Source organism: Vulpes lagopus, chromosome 5, assembly GCF_018345385.1.
Source record: "Vulpes lagopus strain Blue_001 chromosome 5, ASM1834538v1, whole genome shotgun sequence".
NCBI lineage: Eukaryota > Metazoa > Chordata > Mammalia > Carnivora > Canidae > Vulpes > Vulpes lagopus.
Genome location: NC_054828.1, coordinates 63,645,404 through 63,671,481, shown reverse-complemented (window position 1 = coordinate 63,671,481; position 26,078 = coordinate 63,645,404). Strand labels below are relative to the sequence as shown.

The following is a 26,078-nucleotide window of genomic DNA, read 5'->3' as shown; positions in this document are numbered from 1 at the left end:
GGGAAAGTCATGAGTGCTGTTTCTCTTTCAAGTACCGCTGGACGTTCCCAGCGTGGTTGGCCTGAGAGTTCTTTTTTTTTTAAAAAAAAGATTTATTTTTATTTATTTATGATAGACACAGAGAGAGAGAGAGAGAGAGAGAGAGAGAGAGAGAGAGAGAGAAAGAGGCAGAGACACGGGCAGAGGGAGAAGCAGGCCCCATGCCTGGAGCACGATGTGGGACCTGATCCCGGGACTCCAGGATCACGCCCTGGGCCAAAGGCAGGCGCAAAACTGCTGAGCCACCCAGGGATCCCCTGGCCTCAGAGTTCTTATAGAAATATTAGGTCAAGGCCCCGGGGTGGTACAGTCGGTTAAGCCTCTGACGCTTGGTTTTGGCTCAGGTCATGAGATCGAACCCCACGTCAGGCTCCAAGCTCCATATGCAGTCTGCTTGAGATACTCTCTCCCTATGGCCCTGGCCGCCTCCCCGGCTCTCTTGCATTCTCTCTAATAAATAAATAAATCTTAAAAAGAGGAGAGGAGAGAAGGAAAGAGAAGAGAAGGGTCGACCAGAAGACTGCCTGCTGACAATGCAGGAAAATAGTTAGGAATGCCTTCGCATCACCTAATTACACGTTCGCTACAGAAAGCACAGCGGCCTGCGACAGGACAGCGTCTAGCTCTTTCTGACGTGGCCTCAAAGGTTCTGGCTGTTAAGTCCACACTATATGGGAATGAGGAGGTTCTCTACAGGAGCCTAAGTTCAGGAAAAGTGAAAATATGTGGTGCGGGTGTTCTTCCGTGGAACACCGCTTGAGCCTTCTGAGAGGCAGCATCACAACGGCCACGACGTGCGGACGGGGCCTAAGGCGGTACCTCGTGAGGCAGCACCCGCTGCTCAAGCGCAGGGCAAGGGGTACGGCTGCGCAGCCACCCAGAAGCCAGTCTTATGGCCTGAACAAACTGCACCCGCCTGAGAGACTGCTCATCATCTGAATCACTGAGTTCAGCGACTCTGGAACACAGCGTGAAGGCTGGCTCGTTAGGTCTTTTTATTTGACATTTATTCAATGTCATCTATAGACAAAAGCACTTATGTGAAAATATGGTGCTGAAAGCACGTACAGGGGTTTTTAAAAACTTCATAGAAAACCCAAGGGGATTGAGATGGAGAATAACAGTGTTAATAATTATAATTATTATAGTAATAAAAACACTTATTGAACAATTACTAGATGCCAGGAACTGCCCTTAGCATTTTACACACTTACAATCCTTCTACCAACATTATTATAGATAAGGCATCTTATTCTCCCCATTTCACTGATAAAGACTCAAAGGCACAGAGAGGTTGGGTACGTTAAGGTCACACAGCCCTATCCAGGGTAGAGCCAGGACCAGAACCCAGCTAAGCTGTCTACAGAGTGCTCTTACCGGTTTCATAAACTGAGACTTTGCTATACGATTTCATTTAAAGGAAGGGTCTAAAAACTGAATACAATCTAGCCATTTTTTTGAAAGACTAAAATTGAGAACTGGAGCAGCCTGTTTGGAAGGGCGACCCTATGTCGCTGGTGGCAATTATGGCTCTGACGTGGCGGCTCAGATTTACAAAGCACATGATTGAGGGCGTGGGGGAGAGGGGAACTACATAAACTTTGATGCAGAAAAGAACCAAACTCTGGTGGGGGGCAGGGGGTAAGGAGAGAGATGAATCAGTGTGAAAATCTACTGCATGAATCCAATTCCTGCAGGCAGGTCTGATGGCACCTGATAGGGAAGAAGGTCCCACGCTCCAACTGTGAAAGGCTCCTTACTGCCTGGCACGCCACTGGAAGAGAGAAGCGAGGATCCAAGAGCTGGGTGGTCAAGCTCAGCCCAGCGCCCAGGGTCAGGCAGGCTGGGGGCCCAGCAGCATGATTGAGGGCTTCTTGTGCTGCCTGGCTCCCTGGGAAGCATGACCTTGACTTCACAGCTAAGTCTTGCAAGGAAAAATAACTACTTTTTTGTTTGTTGAATGCCTGAGAGCCTGGAGGCTTTTTAAAGGGCTTTGCTGGGCAGGGGGAAGAAAAAAAAAAAAGAAAAAAAGACTTTTTCTGTGTTACTTGGAGACAACCACTGCTTGCCAAAATACTAGGTTAAAAAAAAATCACAAAGCTTGAGAGCTGGAAAGAATATTAGAAGCTGCCTAGCGTGCCTCCAGTGCACCTAAAGTACAATTATAAACAATATGCAGACACCCCCTCAACACACATCCCACCCTCGTCTTATAGTTTGTGCTGACTTGAATTTAGCATGTTGTCCAGATCCAATCTGGTAAGAATATAGTTTTAGAGTCCAGAGCTAACATCTGGCAGCAGTGTTGGGTAAGCTGAATTGTACTCAGGAATGTGATCTGAAAAGTTCGTAACACATGCTTTTGCATCAGTCCCAGAGGTAATGTACCCTTTCATACTCAAGTCATCTGTACTGTAATGCAAAGTGTATTTTACCTTGTATATTTTTATGATAATCTAAGACATACTAAAGTGGTAAACTCTATTTATAGTGCTAGTAGTAATAGCAGTAATCATAATATTCTGATAATCAATATTAATAACTAACATTTATTAAATGCTTTCCATATGGCGGAAAGGCACTCGTCTGAATTCTTCAGATGCATTCAGTCAGCATGTAGGAATGCTTTTACATACACTGTGTGTTTTATTTCTTTATTTTACTGATTGCCAGTCTCCCCCCAGGAACATGCGGGCTCCGGGAGGACAGGGGTTTTTGTTTCCATTATTAACTGTGTATCTAGTTCCCACAATTCTGTCTGGCACACCGGGGACATGCAGGTATTTTCTGAATTGAATTAACTCATTTAATCCCCACAGTGACTCTATGATATAGGGATAGTTCAAGTTTCTTTTCTTTTCTTTTTTTTTTTAGATTTTTATTTATTTATTCACGAGAGACACAGAGAGAGAGGGAGGCAGAGACACAGGCAGAGGGAGAAGCAGGCTCCCTGCAGGGAGCATGCAGGACTCGATCTTGGGACCCCGGGATCATCATGACTCGAGCCAAAGGCAGATGCTCAACCACTGAGCCGCCCGTGTGCCCCTCAAGTTTCTATTATGCGGATGTGGGAACTGATACACAGAAGGGCTAAATGGCTTGCTCAAGGTCACACAGTCAGTGATGGAGACCTGGGATTCGAGCCCGGGGCCTCCTGGCTTGAAACTGCACTTTTAACCAATACTGAGTATTTCTGGCTATTTTAATACAGACAACAGCTAAGATGCACTCAAGTGCTTACTCAGTACCGGCCCCAGAAGATAAACACCTAATATACACTCTCATTTAATACCCACCTGGGGGGACTTTCTAAAAAACTAAAAACTGTCAGGCTTCTCTTAGGCTTACCGAATCTGCATTGTTGAAGGTGTTCTGGAAGCCTTTCCTCTGAAAGCCCTCCGGGTGATTCTTAGGTCACCACTGGCCTAGCCCCAATCCCCTTTTTACTGATCAGGAACCGGAAGCCCAGAGTATTTGCCTTTCTCATGTTCCCACTGGTAGCCAGCGGCTACCAGGGGAGAAAGGAGAACCCGGGTTCCCTTCCCCTCCTTCCCCTTCCCAGATTTTGCTTGGTGTGTGCTCAGTGGCATGGGCTGTTTCTAGCAGGGAACAATCTTCCTGCCCTGCTATTCCTGTCCACTAACAGTCTGCTGAGCCACCACCTGCCTTAGGGCATTCTGAAGAATATTTCATTTTCTCCTTGAATTTTTTTTTTTAATGTTATTGAGATAAAAAAAAGCCTAAGTACAGAATCCCGAAGCAATGAAGAAACCAAGGTTTCTGGAGTGTGGATGCTTGGCGTCGCCCTTGGTTGCCCCCCTGAGACAGGAGCAAAAAGAGCACTGGGTTGGGAGCCTGGAGACCAGGAGGTAAACTCTAAGCTTGTCCTAAACTGTGATATGGTCCAAAATTCACATCACTCTCTGAGCCTCAGGTCCCTGGCTTTGGAAACAAGTAGAGCTGAAAAGGATCTTACTGATGGATCTCAGAGATGTCGTCACAGCTTGGAAATTCTGTGGCCAGTTAGTCACATCCGGCTAGAGGCTGACCCCGCCGGCTCAGCGCCCTGCACCCCAGAGGCCCGGCTCCATTTTCCAACCCCGTCTTATTAGCTTAGATGCCAAGAGACAGACGAGATGCCTCAAACCACAAGCCCAGAGCAGCTTTTCAGTTGCCACCCCTGGTGAGGCTCGGCCCCCTGAGAAGCTGTTCCAGGGGCTTCCCTAGCTCTGAGCCTCCTGGGAGGCCATGACCTGGGCTCCTGGGAGCTTCCTGCTCAGTGCTGACCTTCAGGCCCTCAGAGGCCCTGACTCAGGGACCCCAGCACTTTGTGTACCAGTGAGCATTAAGGCTTAGCGTTTCTCAAAGCTTAACTCCTTTCTTATTCTACTGACCTAGCAGCTCACAGGCTAGCGGCTGCCTGGGGGCCTGGGCACTGGGCACCACCTTTCCCACAGTATCACATACTGCTCTCCAGTTGAGGAGTACACTCTGTTTTTTTTTTAATTTTTAAAGATTTTATTTATTTATTCATGACAGAGAGAGAGAGAGAAAGAGAGAGAGAGAGAGAGAGAGGCAGAGACACAGGCGGAGGGAGAAGCAGGCTCCATGCAGGGAGCCCGACGTGGGACTCGATCCCAGGTGTCCAGAATCAGGCCCTGAGCTGAAGGTGGCACTAAACTGCTGAGCCACCCGGGCTGCCCATACACTCTCTGTTTTTAAACACTGTCCCCCAGCACGATGCCCACTAATGCTACCGTAACCACTACCACTGTTGGTAGGACACCTGTGGCTGTCATCACTGCCACCACCAGCACTCCTGCCACTTGGTTGGTGGGGCCAAGGAAACTGCCTGGGATCAGTTTCATGTTTCTTTTGTTTCTTTTTTTAAAGATTTTTATTTATCTAATCATGATAGACACACACACACACACACACACACACACACACACAGAGGCAGAGACAGGCAGAGGGAGGAGCAGGCTCCATGCAGGGAACCCAACGTGGGACTTGATCCCAGGACTCCAGGATCACGCCCTGGGCCAAAGGCAGGTGCTTAAACCACTGAGCCACCCAGGCTGCCCCAGTTTCATGTTTCTACCCTCAACTGGCTCCACACTTCCAGGTTCCCTTTGACTCATGCCTCTTCCAGAACCCCTCACAGAGGGTTGCAGTGCATTAGAGATCTAGAGTAGCAGCCGGCCCCACTTCCTCTGGAGGGAGGAGGAGGAGTTTCTTCTCAGGTCATGATCTGCTATGGTGTTGATTCAACTCAGCTTCATACCTCAGACTGGGGGCCCTGATGTTTGACTCAACATTCATTTGTCTTAGTGACATAAAAGGGAGGAGGGTTATTAAAAGAAAAAGAAAAAAGAAAATGTGAAATAAAAAATTAGACATAAATCTAAAATAACATTTTCAAGGAGTGGCTAAAGGAGACCCACAGCTAAAGTGCAGGTGGATCTGAGGGGAGGATGATTCAGGACTCAGAACGGGGTAGTGGGTAAGAGCACGCACTTGGGACTCACGGGCTGGAGTTTGAATTCTAGCCGCACAATGAACAGATTGACTTTGGGCAAGGGACGGGATCTCTCTAAGACGTGGGTTAGTCATCTGATAAATTAATAGCCTCCTTCGTGGCACTATGGACCTGAACTGGTATGCCATTTAAAAATCTCTACAACATAACTATGAGAATTAAAAAATGATCTCAAAAGAACAGAACATGTTTTGCTAAAACACCAGGTAGCCCTACCCTTGCCTGGTTAATGTCATCTTTCTTCTTTAGCACGAAATGAGTATTGCTTCCTGTGACGAACTTTCTAAAGACAAACATACGCGGTATGCCATTTACTTGCAGGCTTTTTCATTATTCAAATATGCTCTCAGAGATGAAAGTGGATCACAGGGTGACTGCTAGTTCTTTGCTATTTGACAATTTAAGCTGAACTTACTGCATCTCTTCTAAGACTAACAGTGACAAAATTAAAGTAACAGAAGAGATCACTGGTGTTTGGGCATTAAAGATGATGACATCCAAGTTGCAGCTTCACCAGCTCAATGGGGGGAAACGTATCAAAAACAAAGACACCGTCACTACGTGAACCTAACATGAGTTCTGTTCTCAATGCCCAGTGGTGGCTGAAGCTGCCAGATGTTCATCGGAGTAAATACCCTTGGTCCTGGGAAAACAACTTAGACTACATGTCCCAGTAGCCTTGTTTTCTTGGCGTGGCACACATCTGAATCGTAGCCAGTGGCAAGCATGCACATTTGATAGGTGCCTCATCTGAGCCAGGGCCATAGAAGCTGCTCCCCCTCCACACACTTGTCCCTTTCCAGCTGACTGGATGGAGACGCGCCCCCAGATGGAAGCCAAGTGTTAAAAAGGACAGGGCCTCCTACACCCAGGTCCCCAGATGCCTGCAAGAAACAAAGCTATTGCTTCTATAAATTAGTGAATTTGAAGATCTGTGTTTCCACACTTAGCCCACCTGATACACCATTGTACAGCAGGGAACAGCTGTACTTTTCCTTATACGAATCACGAGATCATTAATCTCTTAAAAGATGGAAAAACGAGGGGCACGTAGGTGGGCTCTGTCAGTTAAGTGTCCAACTCTTGATTTTGGCTCAGGTCATGATCTCAGGGGTTGTGAGGTCGAGCACTGTGTCAGGGTCTGCACTGAGTGTGGAGCCTGCTTAAGATTCTCTCCCTCTCCCTTTGCCTCCTCCCTCTAATAAAAAAGGAAAAAGGAAACATCACAATATTTTAAAGATTCCCCCAAAGCCACTGAAACATAGTGCTTAACGGGGACCCTGAAAAATCAAATTACTCAGCACAGCATTTTTACTAGGTGGGGATACAGTTGATGCACAAATATTTCCCCAAAGAGAGAACCCAGTATTTTCCACAGCAGCTGCATCTGCGTACAGCTTTCGCCGAGTGTGTACCAAGCACAAAGACAATAAAGCAGTTCATATTACCGAGGGGCTACCATAGACCAGTCTCCGAGGTGAGCACTTCCTTCGCATCTGCTCATCTAATACTCCCTGAGAAGTGGGTGCGACCATCATCTCCATTTACAGGCAGCGAAACTGAGGCACGGGAAGCAGGAGATGGGCCCGAGGTCACAGACGATGAAAAGCGGCAGAGCTAAGATTTCAACTCAGCCAGTCCGAGCCCCTGTTTCTAACCACTGCCCTGTCCTCCTGTGGTTGTCACTGCTGTCCCCAGTCATGGAGAACAACCCTCACTGCTCTCCCCCATGTCTCACAAATACCCAAGGAGCTCTTGCACCAACACAAATTACTTTTCCATGTGACTAAAAAACTCTCGTTCATCTCGGTTTCTCTCATCCCTTCAAATGTGGTTCTGAATCCCTTCACCACTCTGGTCTCTCTTTGGAATGTTCCTGTTCATTCGTGCGCAAATTGAATTGTGTCACTCAGAGACTTCATGTGTAAAATAAGATTCATAATAGTTCTTCCCCCAAAAAAGTTGGTGTAAGGATTAATCAGGTTATTCACGGAAAGCCCTAGAAACCAGAAAGAGTGCCTGAGACAAAATAAGCCAACAAAAACCATTAGGTATTATTTTGCCTTCTACCTCAAAGGCTTCATCCCAGGATTACATGAGGTTCTGGTGTCTACACCACACTACTGACCAGACTGAATTTATTGTTCACTTAAGTACATTTTTAAAAAATGTGAGCCACTGGTAAGCTTGGGCTCTTGGATCCTGGTAGTCTTTTCCCTCCTTCAGCTGGTAGCATACTTTACCTTCACTGTTGTTCAACTTCAACTGGTTAGGTTTAGCCCACTTTCCCAGGTACTAAAGGTCTTTTTGTACCGTGCTAGCTCATCTTTCCTGATTTTACATGATCAGTAAATTAGCTGATTGAACCCTAAGACTCTTGGTGATGGCTGAAGTGGCCCAAAGATGCAGCCTTGGGATTCTATGGTGGCAAGTTCCCCGGTGACAGTGACCTACTGTTTCATTCCCAGCAGCCAGGGATACATAAAGTCACATCTTGACCACAACTGCTTCATGTTAGTGTTTTTTTTGTTTGTTTGTTTGTTTTAAATATATTATTTATTTATTCATGAGAGAGAGAGAGAGAGAGGCAGAGACACAGGCAGAAGGAGAAGCAGGCTCCATGCAGGGAGCCCGATGTGGGACTCGATCCTGGGTCTCCAGGATCAGGTCCTGGGCCGAAGGTGGCGCTAAACTGCTGAGCTCCCCAGGCTGCCCCCACTCTAGTGTTTCTAAGTGCAAATATCCCATTTCTACAAATACCGTGAGCCTTTCCCGCCCAGCTGGGAATAGAGGACAGTTGATGGGTGGGATGGTGCAGCCACAGCCAGAAGTACACTCTTCCAGGGGCCCATCCGTAAGAGTCCAAAATTCCACACTGGGGCATGCCTGCCCCATTGCAGAGACAGGAATCCTAGCCTGGTGCAGGATGGGACAGCGGCTTCAGAACTACCCAACAGTCAGCAGGAGTCTGAAATCAGGAGCTGGATCAAGCAAGAAATCCTTCCTCTCACTTGCACTTTTCAAGGAAGAGGACCTGTGTTTCAGGGTATCAGGCTGGCAAAAGGAAATGGCAGCCAGCTGACGGAGGGGCAGGCAAGGCCCCTTCCCCTCAGGCAGCAGTGTCGAGGAGCATTAGGGGCAACATCACCATAGAAGATCCCTGTAGGTGGGGTCTGGCTGCAGCAAGGGATGGCACGATGTCTGGAGGCCTTCAGAGTTGACACTTTAGCCTCAGGCCAGAAGAGCTATAATGTTTAAACCCTGAGGACACAGTGACTCCCTCCCAGCTCTCTCAGATGCCCAACGGTAGACTTCAGAGCAGGGATTCCTCTGTATTTCAGAATCACCTGGAGGGCTTGCTAAAATAGACTGCTGGGCCCCATTCACTGGGGTTCTGATTTAGTAGGTCAGGTTCCACCTGCTGCTGCTGGCTTGGGCACCACCATACTTTGAGAACCACTGATTTGGGGCAAAGGGTGTCAGGGACAGATTAAAAAAAAATCCAAAGGGAGGAGACAGGAAGAAAACCCAGAGGGAGAAGGGCCTCTTGGGTACCCTCTGTGTAGACAGTGAGTGGCTTGATAGGAAAAGTAGAGACTGTTTTGAGCCACCCCAGTCTCTGTGTATTTGTGAACATCTGACAGTAACGTTTTCTTTCTGCTATTGCCTTCTACAGATTATGGTATAGATAAGGGATAATGTAAATATATACTAAAAAGATGGGGGCTGTGTAGTAAAAAGGTAGACACGACAATTCAACTTTCATAGTAGAGAATGGTGGTTAATTTTCATTTCTCTCTATACTGTTTTTCATATACCTGTGAAACAGGAAGAGGTGTGGTGAACTGAATGTAGTCAATGGAAGAAGATCAAATATATTTCTGAACTCAGAGGAAGGCCACCATCAAAGTGGCAGGTCACTGGCAGGTATGGATAGATGAACCACTTATTAATAAGTAGTTTCATCTTTAAAAAAATAAAAAATAATAAAAAAATAAGTAGTTTCAGGAAGGTTCTGTACTGGGCATTTATGGCCATGAACATAAAAAGGAACGAATAGTTCTTTACATTCTCTAGGGTTGGAGGAAGCTACGTAATGTTTCATTGTCTTCTCACCAGTAAAGGGGGGAAGGCTGTTAGAGGAAACACTACCGAGGTGTAATTGTTTTTTTTTTTAAAGATTTTTTAAAATTTATTTAAATACACAGAGGGAGAGAGGGGCAGAGACAGAGGTAGAGGGAGAAGCAGGCAGGGAACCTGATGTGGGACTCGATCCGGGGTCTCCAGGATCACGCCCTGGGCTGAAGGTGGCGCTAAACCACTGAGCCACCTGGGCTGCCCTGTAATTGGTTTTGAATTTAGAAATAACAGGCTTGTCTAATACTGATACTTCCTATCCTCAAGAAAACTCAGACTTGCCAGAAGAATTCACTTCTGAATGGGTATGGAAAGCTTTAAGTTACATGAGGGGGGAGGCGTGGTAATTCTGGATATTTGAAAATGAGGGAAAGAGAAATGAAAGAAAAACATCCTGGCTGGACAATTAGTGGAATGCCTGTTCACTCCCGCAGAGAGAGCTACATCATGAACACATCTGACCTTCCTGATCTCCTAGGAGGACCGTCAACATGACAAAACGGGGGTCTGAATTCATGGGAGTCATCTTTTATAAGATGGTCAGCCGGGCAAATCCAGAAAATGCTTATTTTCAATAGATTATCATCAAAATGAAAATACAAAATTTACAGTGGTCTCTGGGACCTTTGGAAGCGGGTAGCAGCCCTCATTTTGAGAAAATACTCCTTGTATCATGAATGAATGAATGAATGAATGAATGGGACCACCCAAAGCTTATCTGCCTGACTACTGCGATGCATTTAAAATAGCTTTAAGTGCAGCCATCCCCTCAGCTATGCCCCATAAACCATTTTAGGTGAAATCAAAGATGCCACTGATCATAAAGTATGTCATCGTTTTATATCCAAATAGCAAAGAAAAAAATGTTAATTAGAAACCCTTGATTTTAGAGATGTGAAAATGTGAAAAAAAAAAAAAACCCTTGTGAGTATTAGCAGGGATGGGAAATCCCAGGGTACAGTGCATTCATTAAGAAAACGGTGCTCTGACTCGAGTCTTGGGCTGGATGGCAGGCAGCCCCGCTCCTTGCGGGATGTGGGACCTTGGGCAAATCTCTTTGCCTCGCCGTGCTTCAGTGTACTTACCTGCTACTCACAATGCCTACTTCTCACCCCATTGCTAAGAGAAATTAGGACTCCCTGTGAGGTTACAGTATTAAATGTGTGCCGAGCGTTTATTAGATGTCTTACTGCTTCTCTTACTATAAATTTGGCAAGAGTGGAATCATCAGGTTAACAAATCTTAATTGGTTTTCTTTAATCTGAATGAGTTCATGTAGCCTCAGTTGCCAAACTTTGAGACACTGTTTGAAATGAGTGGTAACGGCTTTGCTTCCCTCAGTGTCTTAGCTCTCTAGAAATAAAATGAAATCATCTTCTAAATGAAGTCAAAGCATCTTCCTCAACTGAAGAATCTCTCAGAGCCCTAAGGAGCCAATGACTCAAACACAATGGGTGATAGTTTGCATATTGCTTTGCATGACATTTGCATACTACCAGTTCTTTTTTGCTTGAAATGAAAACCCGCCCATCCATCTGCTTCTTTCCTGGTCCCTTATGATCCCCTAGGTGTTCAGTTGGCTGCCTTTGCCTAGGAAAAATAAAGCAACTGCCATGCGTCAAGTAGTTATTGCATGTTCCTCTTTGGGTCGTGACTTCTGCTGAAGAGAGAAGGGTAACTCGGTCCCGGACTGTGCACCAGTAACCTAGCATCAATGTGGACCATCCTACACCAAGGGTAGCCACTGTCTCAAAAACCACTGAGCCACAGACAACCTGAGGCAGCTCTTCCTGAATACAACCTCCAACACGCCCATGCCTGATGGTGAATCAGATCGTTCGTAGCTCACTGTACAGCCCAGCAACTAGTTCCCGATCACCAGCAGCTTCTGAATCAAACCACTGCAAAGCCTCTCTTGAGTGTAATTCTGGGGCAGTGGACCCAAGACAAAGATTTGCTTTCACTCCCCAAATCGTCAAGATTTAAAGTAAACATACAGCAGCCGTATCTGGCAATAATAATAAAAATAGTAATAAAAACCAACCCAGCATCTAATTAATCAGGGACTTGTTGCTAGAGACCTCTATCAGTTCTAATCATCTGGTTAAATTCAACCCTCAGATTGGTGACTACTTGCCCACAAGTGATAATGGACTTATATTTATGTAAGTCTGATCAGAGTTCACTTTGTTGCTATTTCTTGGGAATAACTGAGTATTTTTGTAAATTCAAATAACCTATAAAATGATATTAGCACATAAACGAAGCAGTGAGTCTACTTAAGAGGATATTGAAAATCTGTTGTTCATACAAGAGCTGAAAACAGCACCGTAGTAAGTGTCCTATAAGCCATCCTTCAGATCATGTATACAAATAATAACTCCTAGTGCTCTTAGGTTTCTATATGACGCATGACTCATACACGAACAGCAAACCCAACCAATCAGCCATAAAACCCCAAATTCAGATCTGGACATGAGAGCTGGAACACTACACATGTAGTTAAGCTTATTAGGTTTTTAAAGATACCAGTTTATCATAGAATAATTTGTGTGTGTGCACACTTTATAGGTTCAAGAAGGATAAAAGTACTTATTAGGCATTTCAAGTTATTGGGAAGAACCTTGTAAAACACCATACTTTTATGAACATTTAGAAACACAGGAACATTTAGAAACACAGTGTTACAGTAATATTTCAAAAACTCGAAGGAGGATAAAAATTACCAAAAAAAAAAAAAAATCAACACGTATAGCATCACTTTATGTTCCAAAAGTGTCACTCCTCATGGGATAACCTATAGGATGCTAGAAACTTCAGGAATTATTTACTTCACCACCACCATTTTTATAGATGAGGAGGTTAAGATCTGGTCGAGAAACATAAGGGGTTGGGGGGGGGGGGGCACAGGAGAGTAAGAGCCCAGAAAAGGACTGGCAGGTCCTGGACAGGGCACTGGAGCTTCTGGGAAGTAGGATGGAGGCGCTGGCTGGGTAAGTGGCTCTGTTAAAGAGCTTGGAAGAAAACTATGTTCAAAATGAGGAGAAGGTCTGGGGGAGGAGTTGCAGCCATGAAAAGAATAATCCAACATGAAGATACTCTGGGCCCAGAAGCTGGGCCACCTTCTGAGTCTGAGATCATCTGGTGAGAGGTGCTTCCCTGGGATGAGGGGTGGGCCCATTCCCAGGGACGAGGGCATTCTGTTACCTCCCTCATCAATGGAAGGGCTGGCAAAGCAAGCTCATTTCAAAGGGCGTGGAGCTAGACATAAAGACAAAGGTGAACACGAGTGCAACAGCTCAATCACTGACTCAGTCTCCCCCAGAGCGGAAGGCCATCACTTCTTTATCTGCTCATCCATTTCCAAACAAACAGCATCCAGAACAGAACAACAAGCCGAGGCCAGCTCCTCAGCATGTGTCTTAAAAGGCCCGAAGATTGAGAATTTCCATTTTTGAGATGCTCAACCCCTGGGGTGGAGAAGGAAAGGAGAAGCAGCAGATGTGCTGAGCATCCTCCACTCGACCTGACCCCAGAGATGCCGTCTCGGTCTGTGTGAGTGCCCTGGCTGGCTGATGTCTGGGACCACTATTCCCTGGGCTACTGGTCACCTGGCTCCCAGCTGGGCTTGTCCAATGGGAAGCCCTGGCCAGATGGGGGTTGGTGGGGGGAAGAGAAAGAAGTCAAAGTACCTCTCCCATCTCCTGCCATTTCTGGTGAGGGCTCTCATCAGTGACCCCATCTCCTGGGCTCTGATGCAGCAATTCCTCCCTGCATCCTGCAGGCCTTAGGCAGTAAATGTCTTTCTGAGCCACAGTGCTCCTAGCGGGCTCCCTTTCACTCCTTCATCCAGTTGAACCACCTGAGCAGGAGTCTGTCTCCTGCTAAGAATCTGACAGGACACTAAGGAATGGAAGCCATGAGATACATATGGTATCCTATAGATATTTCCATTTACCCAGCACAATGCTATGATGAAACGGAGATTATCTTATAGAGTTTAATGGAAACCCACATGCATATTAAAAATAAACAGACCTTCAGAAACCATCAATTGTCAAACCCCCAAATACTGCTGCCTTGGAAGTCCAGTCTCCCTTACTCTCTGGAATCTTCAGTGGAAAGACTAGGAGAGGATGATGAAACTAGAGGGAATGAAGAGTCCTGAAGCTCTCCAGCTTTGTAAATGGAAGTAAAAGTAAGGTAAATTCCTCTGCTGCTGGAGGGAGTCCCTCTTCAATCAGGACCTGATGTTGACAGGGAAGCGGGGGGCAGTAGGGTCGGGCCTGGGCAAGCAGGGATGCTGGAAGAGGCACATGACCGAGGAACAGGGGCATCCTGAGACCAAAGACTGCACAGGGAAATCACTTGTCCTCCGAGGACATCTTGCACAGAGTCCAGTACTCTGATTGCTTTCAACACAAAGAGTCAGTCTTTAGCAAGAAGTAACATATGTTATTACTGAAGGGGCAGAGAAGTACGTGATACATATAAGAACACTTTTCACAAAGTCTATAATTTTTAAATTCCCTGCACGTGAATTTAAAGCGAGGATGTAGCAGTTATTTAAAATAAAACCCAAGTTTATCTTATTCTCAGTAAGACAGAGTGGATAGAGTAGGGGTTAACCATAATCTCTTGGCCAAAGTTCCTTGCAGCTGAGCCCAGAAAAGAGGAGAATATAGCCTCAGAGGGCTTGTGCATAAAAGGAGAAACTCCTGGACTTCTGGGAGGGGACAGAGCAAAGTCACTGAGCAGAAGTGGAACCAGCTGTGGAGTCCTCCTGGGTCCCTTCCAAACACCTACTTCATTCAAATCCCTCTCCTCCCTCCTCTCATGCTCATGTTGTGTGCCTCTGCTAAGCTTTCTGGGGTCAAAAAATATTTGGATGCTACCTGTTTAGATCAGCCACAGGTATTAATCACAGGTCTATACATGAACTGCTACCAGGGACAAGTAGAAGACAGCCTTTACCTTTTCATACCAGCCTGGTAATTCATCTTAAATGCATTTTATACAGATGTAGAAGGATCATATTTTCCCATATCCCATCCCAAGCAGAATTATTTTATTGCCAATCATTTAATTCTTTGAAAGAAGAAAAAAAATTATTGAAGGCATATGAAACCAGCAAGAGCCAGAGACAATCTGCTTACCTGCTGTCCCCAGCATTCGCCACATACAGCTTCCCCAAAAGGCAAACCACGATGAGCGCCGTGCAGCCACCAGATATATTATATGAACTCCTCTCTCGTTCTATTTGTAGGTCCTGCAGAAGAAAACAAAGTCAGTGCTGGATTGTACAGGAACTCGTATCAAAGACTTTCTTAGCCTCACTCCCTTGACACAGTTCTCAGAGTCTGAATGCGCTTCAAAGATGGGACAAGAAAATCTTTAGTGCTCTCCTACCACCTGAAGATCATTTCTCACTGAGGACACCGACAGAAAACTGTCCTCTATTAGACCATCTGCAGACCAGAGATAGGGAACAAGGGATGACAAACAGATCTAATCAGAACAAAAGCGAGAAAAAGGAAGCCAACTGTGTTCAATAAATATTATAACTCGTGGAAAATTTAGTCTTTGTGTGGACTGCTTGAGCTGCCACAGGAGAACTACAATAGGCTGAAAATGACAACTACTTGAACCCGAGCAATGTTTTTAACCCTAAAGTCTCCAATAAACAGTTACTTTTACAGTGAGCTAAGAGGATTGACTTGGAGGACAGTGTCCTCTATTCAAAGCAGGTGGGAGTCAACTCCGGGTCTTATTAATCAAAGATAGAAGCTCCCAAGCTCTGATCTGACTTCATCTTCCGACAGCCACTGATTCACAACAGTGACACAATCACAGCAGCAGCCAATATTCACTGAGCACGTCTTCTATGTCAGGCAGGGCGTGAAGCACTGTACATAGAGATCTGAGCTGATCCTACGATCCTGTTATTAACCTCAACGTTCGGATGCAGAAGAGGGGGCGGTAACTTGCCCCTATTTACCTGGTTGGAGTTTGGATTTCTTTCTTTCTTTCTTTTTTTTTTTTTTAAGATTTATTTATTTATTTATTTATTTATTTATTTATTTATTTGAGAGAGAGAGAGAGAGAGAGAGAGAGAGAGAGAGAGAGACATTGAGGCAGAGACACAGGCAGAGGGAGAAGCAGGCTCCACACAGGGAGCCCGACGCGGGACTTCATCCCGGGACTCCAGGATTGCGCCCTGGGCCAAAGGCAGGCGCCAAACCACTGAGCCACCCAGGGATCCCTGGAGTTTGGATTTCAAGCTCATTCTCCTCCTCCAAAGTTTATTATTACCTGCCGCCTAATGAGGCCTTCCCAAGAAAACTAAAACCAGACCAAGACCTCCACTGACAGATATGTATCATCCAAGACAGAGGTCTTTGCAAAATTCTGTGTCAGTGACAGATGCACAGGTTTCGTGACATCAGAAAAATGTGAGCTGAGCTAGGAAAAGACACTGAATGTTGGCTGAAATAATGCCAAATGTTCCATAGTAAAGGCCAGGTAGGGTGGAGGGAGGGAGAAGGAAGCTGGTGAGGAAGTGGTGCCCTGGCTGATTCTCAGGGTGCTCCTGAGGGCCAGGGCACTTCGTGGTTCTTAGAAACCCACGGAGTTAGCACTCTGCTGCTTCAACCAGCCTCCTCCTGGAGAAGGGAGGAGATAATCCAAGTAGCCCCAGCGTTTATCAGCAAATGCTTGGCTCCGGAGGTGGTCATACAAGGTCAGATGAATCACCAATGAGAAACTGGCAACAGGAGAAGAGCCTAAGCCAAGGAGACAGATGAAGATCAGCATGCTGTTAAAAAGTCAGTAGATAAAAAGTACAAGATCTGGGAGAAACTAACTGACGGGGGGGGGGGGATCAACTGGGTAAGGGCGAGGGGCGGGGGTAAGAACCTGTGTATGCGGGGTGCGGGAGTTTGGAAGTGAAGAAAAACTGCATTAAGGGAGCGAGCGGGCAAGAACACCGAAGGCCTGCAGAGCCAAGCGTGAGGACCGCCTTCGAAGACTACGCTGGACTTAAAAACTGGACTCAAACCCTGTATCAGTTAGTTTCATAAAGGACTATTGTCAGGATTAAATTGGATGCTATGTGTGAGGGGCTTAGCTGCCCATCCAGATCCTTCCCAGGCCCCAGAAGCTTCATGACTGAGAATAGACACCTCTGCTGCTCGACCCTTAACACCAATACCAGGCTAGGTTAAAAAAAAAAAAAAAAAAGAAAGAAAAAGACAGCTGAAAAAAATGCCTGTTAACTGGGCAGATGAAGAGAAGGCCCAAGTTTCCAAATTATGTCCTCACCCCTGATCCCTGTTCGTAATTCACAAAGGAAAAGATTGCAATGCAAATAAATGCTCATGATGATGATGATTAAGTAGGAACCCATGTCTCGCTTCAGGTGCAGTCAACTGAGAACAATGAATGGTTGGTTAGCAGAACGTGTGCAGGGATGGCAGGAGCCTCGAGGGGCAGAAGGAGAGCCATGGAGATCAGCCAAAAAGACTGTCATGAGGAAGTGGAAAGAAAACGTCAAGCTGTCAGAAGTTTGGTCTGTTCGACCTCCAAACAATGCGCAAAAAACAGGATCAACAACCCAATTCACAAAGCAGTTTGTGGATGGATATATCCCCTTCCTTTTGCATCTAAATAATATAAAGCTGATATCATGATAGATACATATTTCATCAAATTAATATAGAAACTGGTACATCAAGTCCACGCTCCATGCTACTACTACACTACTCTTCTGAATATACTGGAAGGAATTGCTGGGGATAACAGCAAGTATCCTTTCATAGCCACAATCAACATTTGTCTGAATACCTAATGTCTGAATGGAAGACAATTAAAAAAAAAAATCCCTTGAGCATCCAACGGCTTGCATGCTATACATGGACTGGCGTGTGAACAATGCTTCAGAGACTTAAATCACTGGTGAAATCCAAAAGAAAATGCCGTGATACACAGAGTCCACGTGAAAGCACCATCCGTGGCAGGACTTTCCGGTGGGACTCAGATGGGCGAGCCTATTCTGGATCACAGGTGCATTATGTATCATGGCTAACGTCACAAGGAAATCTGATTATAAGATTATTTAATTCTTAAGAAGAATCGAGGTAAGAATGTACGTACGACACTATGATTTTCTGCTACAGCAGAGTTCCAATTTGCCTTTCGTCTGGGGGGAGACGCTCCAGTTAGCTCGCCCAATTAATCCTTTGCTATTACATTAATAGTGCGATTCAATATTTTTTTCTGATTTCATCATTTCTTTCATCTTTTCCTGTATTTCAACTATGTCCCCTCTGTACTTTCCTCAGCAGAAGGAGTGCTAAATTTGGCAGTACTGTCACTTAAACAGTGGACTAACGTCTAGCTACTTTTTATCGGGGAAACTCTGCTAATATGCTCATGCTTTCACCCCCCACCATTTGTGTGGCAATGGCAATATGCGTGTGTGCGTGCACGTGTGTGCAGATCCATATGTGTGCACACGCACTTTAATTACACATGTGCTCTCTGGGATCACAGTGACTAGGATTTGAAAGATGTGTTTCCATAGACTTCATCCCCCTGAAGGATTCACTGACATTAAAATACACTCTTCCATTTCTTCTAAAACTGGGTGTAACTAGAACATAGTCTAAAAATAATTGCTTCCCCTCCCTAGAAGCCAAAATAGCACATTTATTTTTTCCTATACCACCTACTCCTCTTTAAAAGATGTTTCACAAAATCTTAGTACTGAAAGGAACATTAAAGGACCATCTGCATGGTTCTTTTACTATCAGATCAAACACAATAAATGAAGTCAATAAAGATATTTACTGCTGAATTAACTACTCGTTTTCTTCAAACCCTCAACTCTTCCAATTAGCTTAAGCTTCTCACACTTTACACACACACACACACACACACACATATACACATACACACACATATATAAATGTATAATTATTATTATTTTATAAACCCTCAAGTTTGGGTATATTTCCAAAAAATAAATGAAATAACAGGAAAAACTGCTCCCTGCTTTGTACTAACCAAGGACTAATTTGGAAAATTTGCCCATTTTATCTGTTAACAAACCCCAAGACATAAGTCTAGAGTAATGTACAGCAAAACACATGCATTTACTATCATTCCTTTTCAAGTATGATCTAAAAGGACCAACACCTCATAATATTAACAAGGTAATTGTTTTATCTGCTCAGTCAAGAGTCCTCTGAGGCCTCTCAAGGCCATCTTCTATTTAGCAGCACTGATTTATCCTGTACTGTGTGTCTAAATACTACATTGAAGCCAGATTTTTATCTCTAAATCCTAAGAATGGATCCAGTTTTTAAAGACTTGGGATTTTTATTTTGCTCCTTTTTGTTTCAAGGAAGGCAATGAAGGGAAAGAAGAGAGAGAAGTGAAAGGAGACTAATTCAGCAGGAAAGGCCTGCAAGAAAGAAAACATACTGCTCAGGAGGGTTGTGATTTGGTTGGAAAGCCCTAGAGATGACGCAACTCCAGAATCATTCTTTGTTTCCTACCAATGTCAGGTCGCAGAAAGGCAGCAGCAGGAGACAACGAAAGGGAGTGAGCACTGGGGAGTGTCCACGGGGCTCGGCAGCTCGCCGTAGATGGGTTAAAACACGGCTCTGAGCACTCTGCTAATAGTGTCAGTCACAGATAATAAGATTCTGCATGGTTTCAGTACATGGGTCGGATTTTGGTTTATTCTGAGAACAAGCCAATCCGTCAGCCAGGCAACGGGGGAAGGAGGAAAACCAGGCCTGCCTCGTGTTGCCACCTGCCGGCTGTTGGCAAAATCACATGCTCCTTCCTTCTTGGGGGAACCCCCCCTTCCACCGAAAACAAAGACAAAACAAAACTAGCTTCATTAAACACAGACCGACATGCAGGTCCATAGTGTCCCATGAATATGCTGATTTTTGAAAACACTGGGATTCATGCGCTACAAATAAGCTTTGCATTTATCCTCTTTTTCACCGTAGTGTCACCATACATTTTTTTAACCAATAAATCCACGCTGAGTGCTATTTCCAGTCATTAGCTCAGTAACAAGAAGATGTATGGTAGTTTTACGAGTGAAAACACTGCTGTCTTCTTCCTTCGTAACAACCAGACCTCTAAGATATTCTTCACTGTGGTGATGACCCTATACCCACGCCGAAAAGGAAAGACAAGTTTGAAATTTCTCCCGCCTTTGTCCAGAACTCGGATCCTATAGGTGGTAGGCGACGAGGCGAATCAGGGCAGACTGGGCTGGGATTCCGAGGGAGGCAACGGTCTCCTGTAGCCAGGAGGTCTCCTGTGTCCATCCGTGGACACGAGCACCCTCAAGAGCGGGAGATGCTGGCGAGGAGACCCTGCCGTGGGAGGGTGGGGAGGCAAGGAGCAGCGTGACACCAGGACCAAGAGGACATTTATTGCTTTCGCATCTATCATCCCGGGCCCAGCAACAGCCTAACACCGCAGGGGACACAAGCCCAGCCACTGAACTAGGTGGTCACTGTTGACAAAGCCCATGGGGAAGCAGAACTGATGCCAGTTCAGGAGTTCCTGAGATCCTGGTCCTTTAGGAAACCGTGGCTCCCTTTCCATGGTGGACACAGGACTATGCAGGTGCTCAGTGGGAAGGCAGATCCAAGATGAGATACGATAAAGGGGGCCCAACAGAAAGCACAGGCAGGATTAGAGGCCCGGGGTCAGGGGTCACCCTCACCACAAGCCACACACTGTGGCAGGCACTGGAGGATCAAAGAGGAAAGGAAAAGCAGTGACCTCAAAGAACCTCGCAGTGTTTGATGAAACTGCTCTCATCTCACTGGTTCAAAGCCTTTTCTCCGCTTCTGGTAGTCTGTGTTTTGCTACCAGTACCTACTTTTTCCTGGAAATAAGTACTGTTTATTCTGCTGTGGGGTTTCTCCGTCGTTTTAACCACTGCTCCCTTTCAGATAGCTACCTGCATCTCTCTCTACCCCACTTAACGTGACTTAGAATATCAAAATAAAGGAGATACTCAATATGCATACAAAGTGTGACTCCAAATGTCCCCCCGCCCCGACATAAAATCCAACCCTTTATTTCTAGACCCCATGGTGCCTAGGAGAATGCTAGCCATAAAACAGAGGCTCAATAAATACTAGTGATGGAGGACACTGTGGGGGAGAGAGAGAGAGACCCAAGACCTGTGATTCTGAGGATGCTAAGCTGCTGTACGTAAAGCAAAAGCCCAAGGGAAAGGCAAGCTTCGCCTTTAAGGCTACCGTAAGCTACTTCTGCATCTCAGGGAGGGTGGCTGCCAAGATGTCATCAGTGAGACAAATTTCAGTTTTAGGTGCTGGGCTTGGGGAATTTTTAGGCATGAAAAGTGTGAGAGAAAGTAAGAAAGCCGCAAAGCCGAAATAATGGAATCTCATTTACCACCGAATTTTTTCTACTAGAGAGGATCAGAATAAGCCCCAAACCTGCAATACTTAAATAACACCTAGAAACAGGAAAGCCAGAAAGTGGCTGGCTCCTGTGAGGAAAAACTTCAGGAATACTAAGGAAATTCCAAACATGCCCCACTCTGAAAGGCCAGAGGAGAAACCGGCAAGACTGGGCCAACAAGGAAATCAGCTGTAGGGTGGGCATTTCAAAAAACCCCCAAAGTTTGCTTCCAAGCACTGACTCTCAAAAATATAATAATGCAAGGGGAAATAAAAAGTTTTTTTTTTAAGATTTTATATATTTATTTATTTGACAGAGAGAGACAGAGATAGTGAGAAAAAACACAAGTGGGGAGGACAGGGAGAAGCAGGCTCCCCGCTGAGCAGGGAGCCCGATGTGGGGCTGATGTGGGGGCCCGATCCTAGGACCCTGGGATTATGACCTGAGCCGAAGGCAGATGCTTAACCAACTGAGCCACTAGGTGTCCAGAGAAAAAGTATCTTATACGAGTTGGCAGTGGCCTTCCAGACCATTAAGTTGAAGGTGCACTGTATGATTTCTGTGCTGTGGGTTCTAAAGCCCACCCTCCGTAACTCAATGTCTAAGGCAGGCACATTTCTATGACACTGAGTAGATTTCTCCCGAAGTCTCTGATGAAGCAAAGAAAAAAAGAGCATCTCTCTGTAACTAGGGTAAGCATAAGACATTATCCAAATAGGGACATTTACGAGAGTAAAAGGGGACAGCGTATTAATAATTATTCTGGGCCAACAGGCATCAACTGGCTCAGTCTCTAGCAGAGCAGAAGGCAGGGCCACCCTACCATGCACCGCGTGGACCAAAGAACGATGAACCTTCTCATTTAATAAGGCTAGGCCCACGGTGTAAAGTCCACGTAGGCCTCTGGAGTGCTGGTGGCTAGCCAGACAATCTGGGAAAAACTGAAGTGTGAAGAGGAAGCTGCAGGCTGGGATGAACTGGAGACTAGATATGGCTTAAAGCCAAAATTTCATAATATGTCACACCAGGTCGTCCACAGGCCGGTTCCAGAACACCTCTCCAATTCAACATACATCCATCATTCCTACCCTCGACATCAGCTTGTTGCCTCAGGCCCATCTGGGTTCTCTGATATAGCTGTCCGTGGAAATGGCCTCCTGTGTTTTGTCTGCTTCATTTTTACCACAATTTTTAATTTTTATTGTCTCATTTTTACCTGAATTAAAAATTTAGCATTCTGAACACTGATGTCTAGAAACACTTATTCCCATCAGAGCTTCTCTGACAGCTAGGGAATGAGATTTTATACGAAGCCTGAGTAGGAGTCAATTTTACTACCTTGATTCCTTTCTTCCTAAATAATCTCCTCCAGCATCAGTTCCCCAAGGGAACCCTGGCTTCGTGTCTTTATCGGGCTCCTACCTCATCCTGCATTTCTCCACTCAATGCCCATTCTGCTTGTATTTTACTCATTTAATACTCGTCTTTGCCTAGTTTGCTCAATGTTCTTTGCCCAATTAGACCTGGCGTAGAGCTAGTTCTGATCAAATATTCATCGACTGAACGAAAAACACGGGAAAGTGAAATGATCTTTTTGCTGGCTAAGTTTCCAAAGTAAAAATGCCAGGTAATGAACTGACTTGTTAAAAGCTGGGAAAATTTGAAAGACAGGAATGAGGCCCCTTACTAAGTATTTTTCTGAATGAGCCTCCATTTCAAGTATAGTGGTTGTTGGGAGCCCCAGCCATTAAGGGGCGGGGACAGCCGGGACCACGGTGGAGGCCTGCCTGCCTCAGGGTGACATTGGCCTCTAGTGGACAGAACGGAGAATACAGCAGGGCCAAGTAAAAGATGTCCCAGGGCAGAAGCAATCACAGAAGGAAACGAAAAACCCAAAATTTCCTTTGTTTCTCACTCCTGCTGTGAAAGCTGATTTTTTTTCTCCCATTAGGAGAATAGCCTGCTGCCACGTTTTTACCTCAATTAAATATTTAGCATTCTGAACATCGGTGTGGAGAAACACTCCCCTCAGAGCTTCTAGGACAGCTGGAGAATGAGATTTTATACGAAGCCTGAGTAGGAGTCAACTTTACTGCCTTGATTCCTTTTTTTCCTAAATGCTCTTCTCTAGCCTCCTGGTGCTCTTCCTGGGACTGAAGGCTACCAGACACTCCTGAGACAGGTGCCTTGTAAACCACCGGCTCGTCAAAGGGTAAATACCTACGTGACAAGGAGAGACACATGGTGACCCAAGAAGGGATGGGTGAAGGTGAGGGCACGGTGCAAATATGAGGTGCGAATACATGACCTATTTGGCCTCGTAAGCTAATCAGACGGTGTGGGGTGCCGAGCCACAGTATTCACTCTTCCCATCCCCTGGGCACACAACCTAATCCCGGAGCGGTCACCGTGTACACTGCACTCTGGGGAGGTGCTCCGAGGTGCTCCTGGCCGCTCTGAGCCACTCGATCCTTTAACAACAGCTCGTCACCACTTCTGCATCCCCAGGTTTTAAGAACAATACAGCACGCTTGCTTTACTCACATCCTTGTGACACCTTTAAATATCTCCTGCTCGATGACTTGGGCGCAGGCTGGTGCTCAGGAAGGAAAAGATCTCTCGACCCAAAATAATTGCCTCAGCAGAGAGGGAGCTCGGAGAGGGAAGTGGGTAGTACGGGGGTGGCCCTCGCCAGGCCGCGTGACACGGCACGCGGTGAGAGCAGCTGCGCGCTGTTGATTACATGCGTGTTCTCGGGCGGGGGCTGAGAGGGGGCGAGGCTCAGTTCTTTGACCAGACACGTCCAAATCTCGATGTACACACAAATCCACAAATCCCTGCTCCCCAGTAAAGCAAGTGATTTCGGGTACTGCCCCTCAATTCTCCTATGGCAGGTACCCACCCCCACCCCGTAACAAGCATTAAGAACCACATGGCCAATTGTGGTAAGAGCTGTTCTCAGAGCAGATTTGTGCAGGAAAGGTACTTCTGGGCCCTTTGGTCAAAGCTCTGTTCCCCCCAAACACCTGGAATGCATACACATGTGCAGATGGCAAGGACACTCGCCTTTCGATGCAGTGGCAGCCTACCAGCTGGCATCAGAGTCCGCAGACGGGGAAGCACGACTGCCTACGTGTAAACGGCCTGGTACCTCAAGGCTGCCCCCCGCCCCCACTTTTATCTTTTTAACTTTTGCCAGTGCCCCAGGCCGGGGACTCTGGGCCAACCTGTGCTGAGGCTGGAAGGCCTGCTGTCAAGGGGAGAAGGCCAAGCGCAGCCACCCAAGTGCGGGGGAGCCGGGTCTGGCCTGGGTGGGTGGGTGGGCCTCCCACCCCTGGGTCCCCCCCCACCTACCATCTCCTTGAAGGCGCTCTCCAGGGCCCCGATGACCAGGCTCTCGTGCGGGATCTTCTTCTCGGTGAAGAAGCGCGTGGGGGGGGTGCCGGGGGAGCCGGGGGCGCCCACCCCTCCGCGGAGTGAGGCAGCGCGGGTCAGGGCACGGCTGTGAGCCGGGGTGCCCTCGGGCTCCTCGCCCAGGCAGGTGGGTGGCAGGACGGCAGAGTTCTTGAGGATCTCCACGATGTCCTGCAGCTGCTCGGTGACATGCTGCTGCAGCAGGCGGGAAGCCACCACGGCGGCCCCGGAGCCCGCATGACCATCGAACAGCGACCAGTAGTGACAGGAAACGCCTTCCGATTCCTGGGGGTGGGGGAGAGGCGACAGGGAGTGAGAACTGTGCTGGTCACTTCCCAGGGTCCCATGCACCCTGCGAGGCAGGGAGCTCAGCACATCCACTTGGTGGCCGGTCTCGGGCTGGCAAACAGTGGAGTCCAAACATGGCACAGGTGCTCAGGCTGTGTCCCTGCTGTCCCCACCAGCCCGGGGGAGGTGACCCTGCTGTCCCCGCCAGCCTGGGGGAGGTGTCCCTGCTGCCCACACCAGCCCGGGGAGGTGACCCTACTGTCCACACCAGCCAAAGGAGGTGACCCTGCTGCCTGCACCAGCCCGGGGAGGTGACCCTGCTGTCCACACCAGCCCAGGGAGGTGTCCCTGCTGTCCGCACCAGCCGGGGGAGGTGACCCTGCTGTCCGCACCAGCCCGGGGAGGTGTCCCTGCTGTCCGCACCAGCCCGGGGAGATGACCCTGCTGTCCGCACCAGCCCGGGGAGGTGTCCCTGCTGTCCGCACCAGCCCGGGGAGGTGACCCCGTTGTTTGCACCAGCCCGGGGAGGTGACCCTGCTGTCCGCACCAGCCCGGGGAGGTGACCCTGCTGCCTGCACCTGCCCGGGGAGGTGACCCTGCTGCCTGCACCAGTACGGGGGAGGTGACCCTGCTGCCCGCACCGGCCCAGGGGTGCAGTGCTCTGTGCTTCTCAGCCCAGGCCAGGAGCCCACGCTGCCCTGCAAGCCCAGCTGCTCCCCGGTGGCGAGATCTACCAGGATTCGCTGTGTGGAGGGGTGAGGTAGGGCCCCAGGCCACCAGCTAAGTCCTCCCGAGCCCAGTTTTGCAGTCCAACTCGTCACTTCCCTCCTGCAGCCCCAGAGCACGCGGGGCCTGGAGTCCTTGGGGAAAGCTAGGCTCTTTCTGCAGGCTCTTCGTGGGGAAACCGGCAGGCCCATTTCCCCCCTTTAGAGCCCTTTCGCTCTCTTTGGTCTACATCCTGTATTTTTAGAGCATGTTTTTCCTTCGACACCCAGTCTAAGATGCAGCCAATTCAAATCTTTTTCTCTTATTTCCTGCCTCCCTCACTTTCCCAGCTGGTACTCAGCATCTTTGTTTCCTCTTCCTACCCTAAAGTTCCGCATTCTCATGTTCCCTCATCTAGTATGGATTTAGTCTCTGAATTATTTCTAGACTGTTTCAAATCAATGTTTTTAAGAACTATGTTTGAAATACACAT

General features: G+C 47.0%; 1 protein-coding gene across 3 annotated transcripts in view; it reads right to left on the bottom strand.

Annotated features, from left to right (window-relative positions):
- The window catches only part of PPM1H (protein phosphatase, Mg2+/Mn2+ dependent 1H), a 253,998-nt gene that overhangs the window by 106,441 nt on the left and 121,479 nt on the right, over nt 1-26,078 (bottom strand). For all 3 annotated transcript variants that reach the window (XM_041754313.1, XM_041754314.1, XM_041754316.1), the window contains 2 exons: nt 24,533-24,877; nt 14,872-14,984 (listed from right to left, as the gene is read on the bottom strand). In XM_041754313.1, the coding sequence (XP_041610247.1) occupies nt 14,872-14,984; nt 24,533-24,877 (458 nt within the window). The remainder of the gene's footprint in view (nt 1-14,871; nt 14,985-24,532; nt 24,878-26,078) is intronic.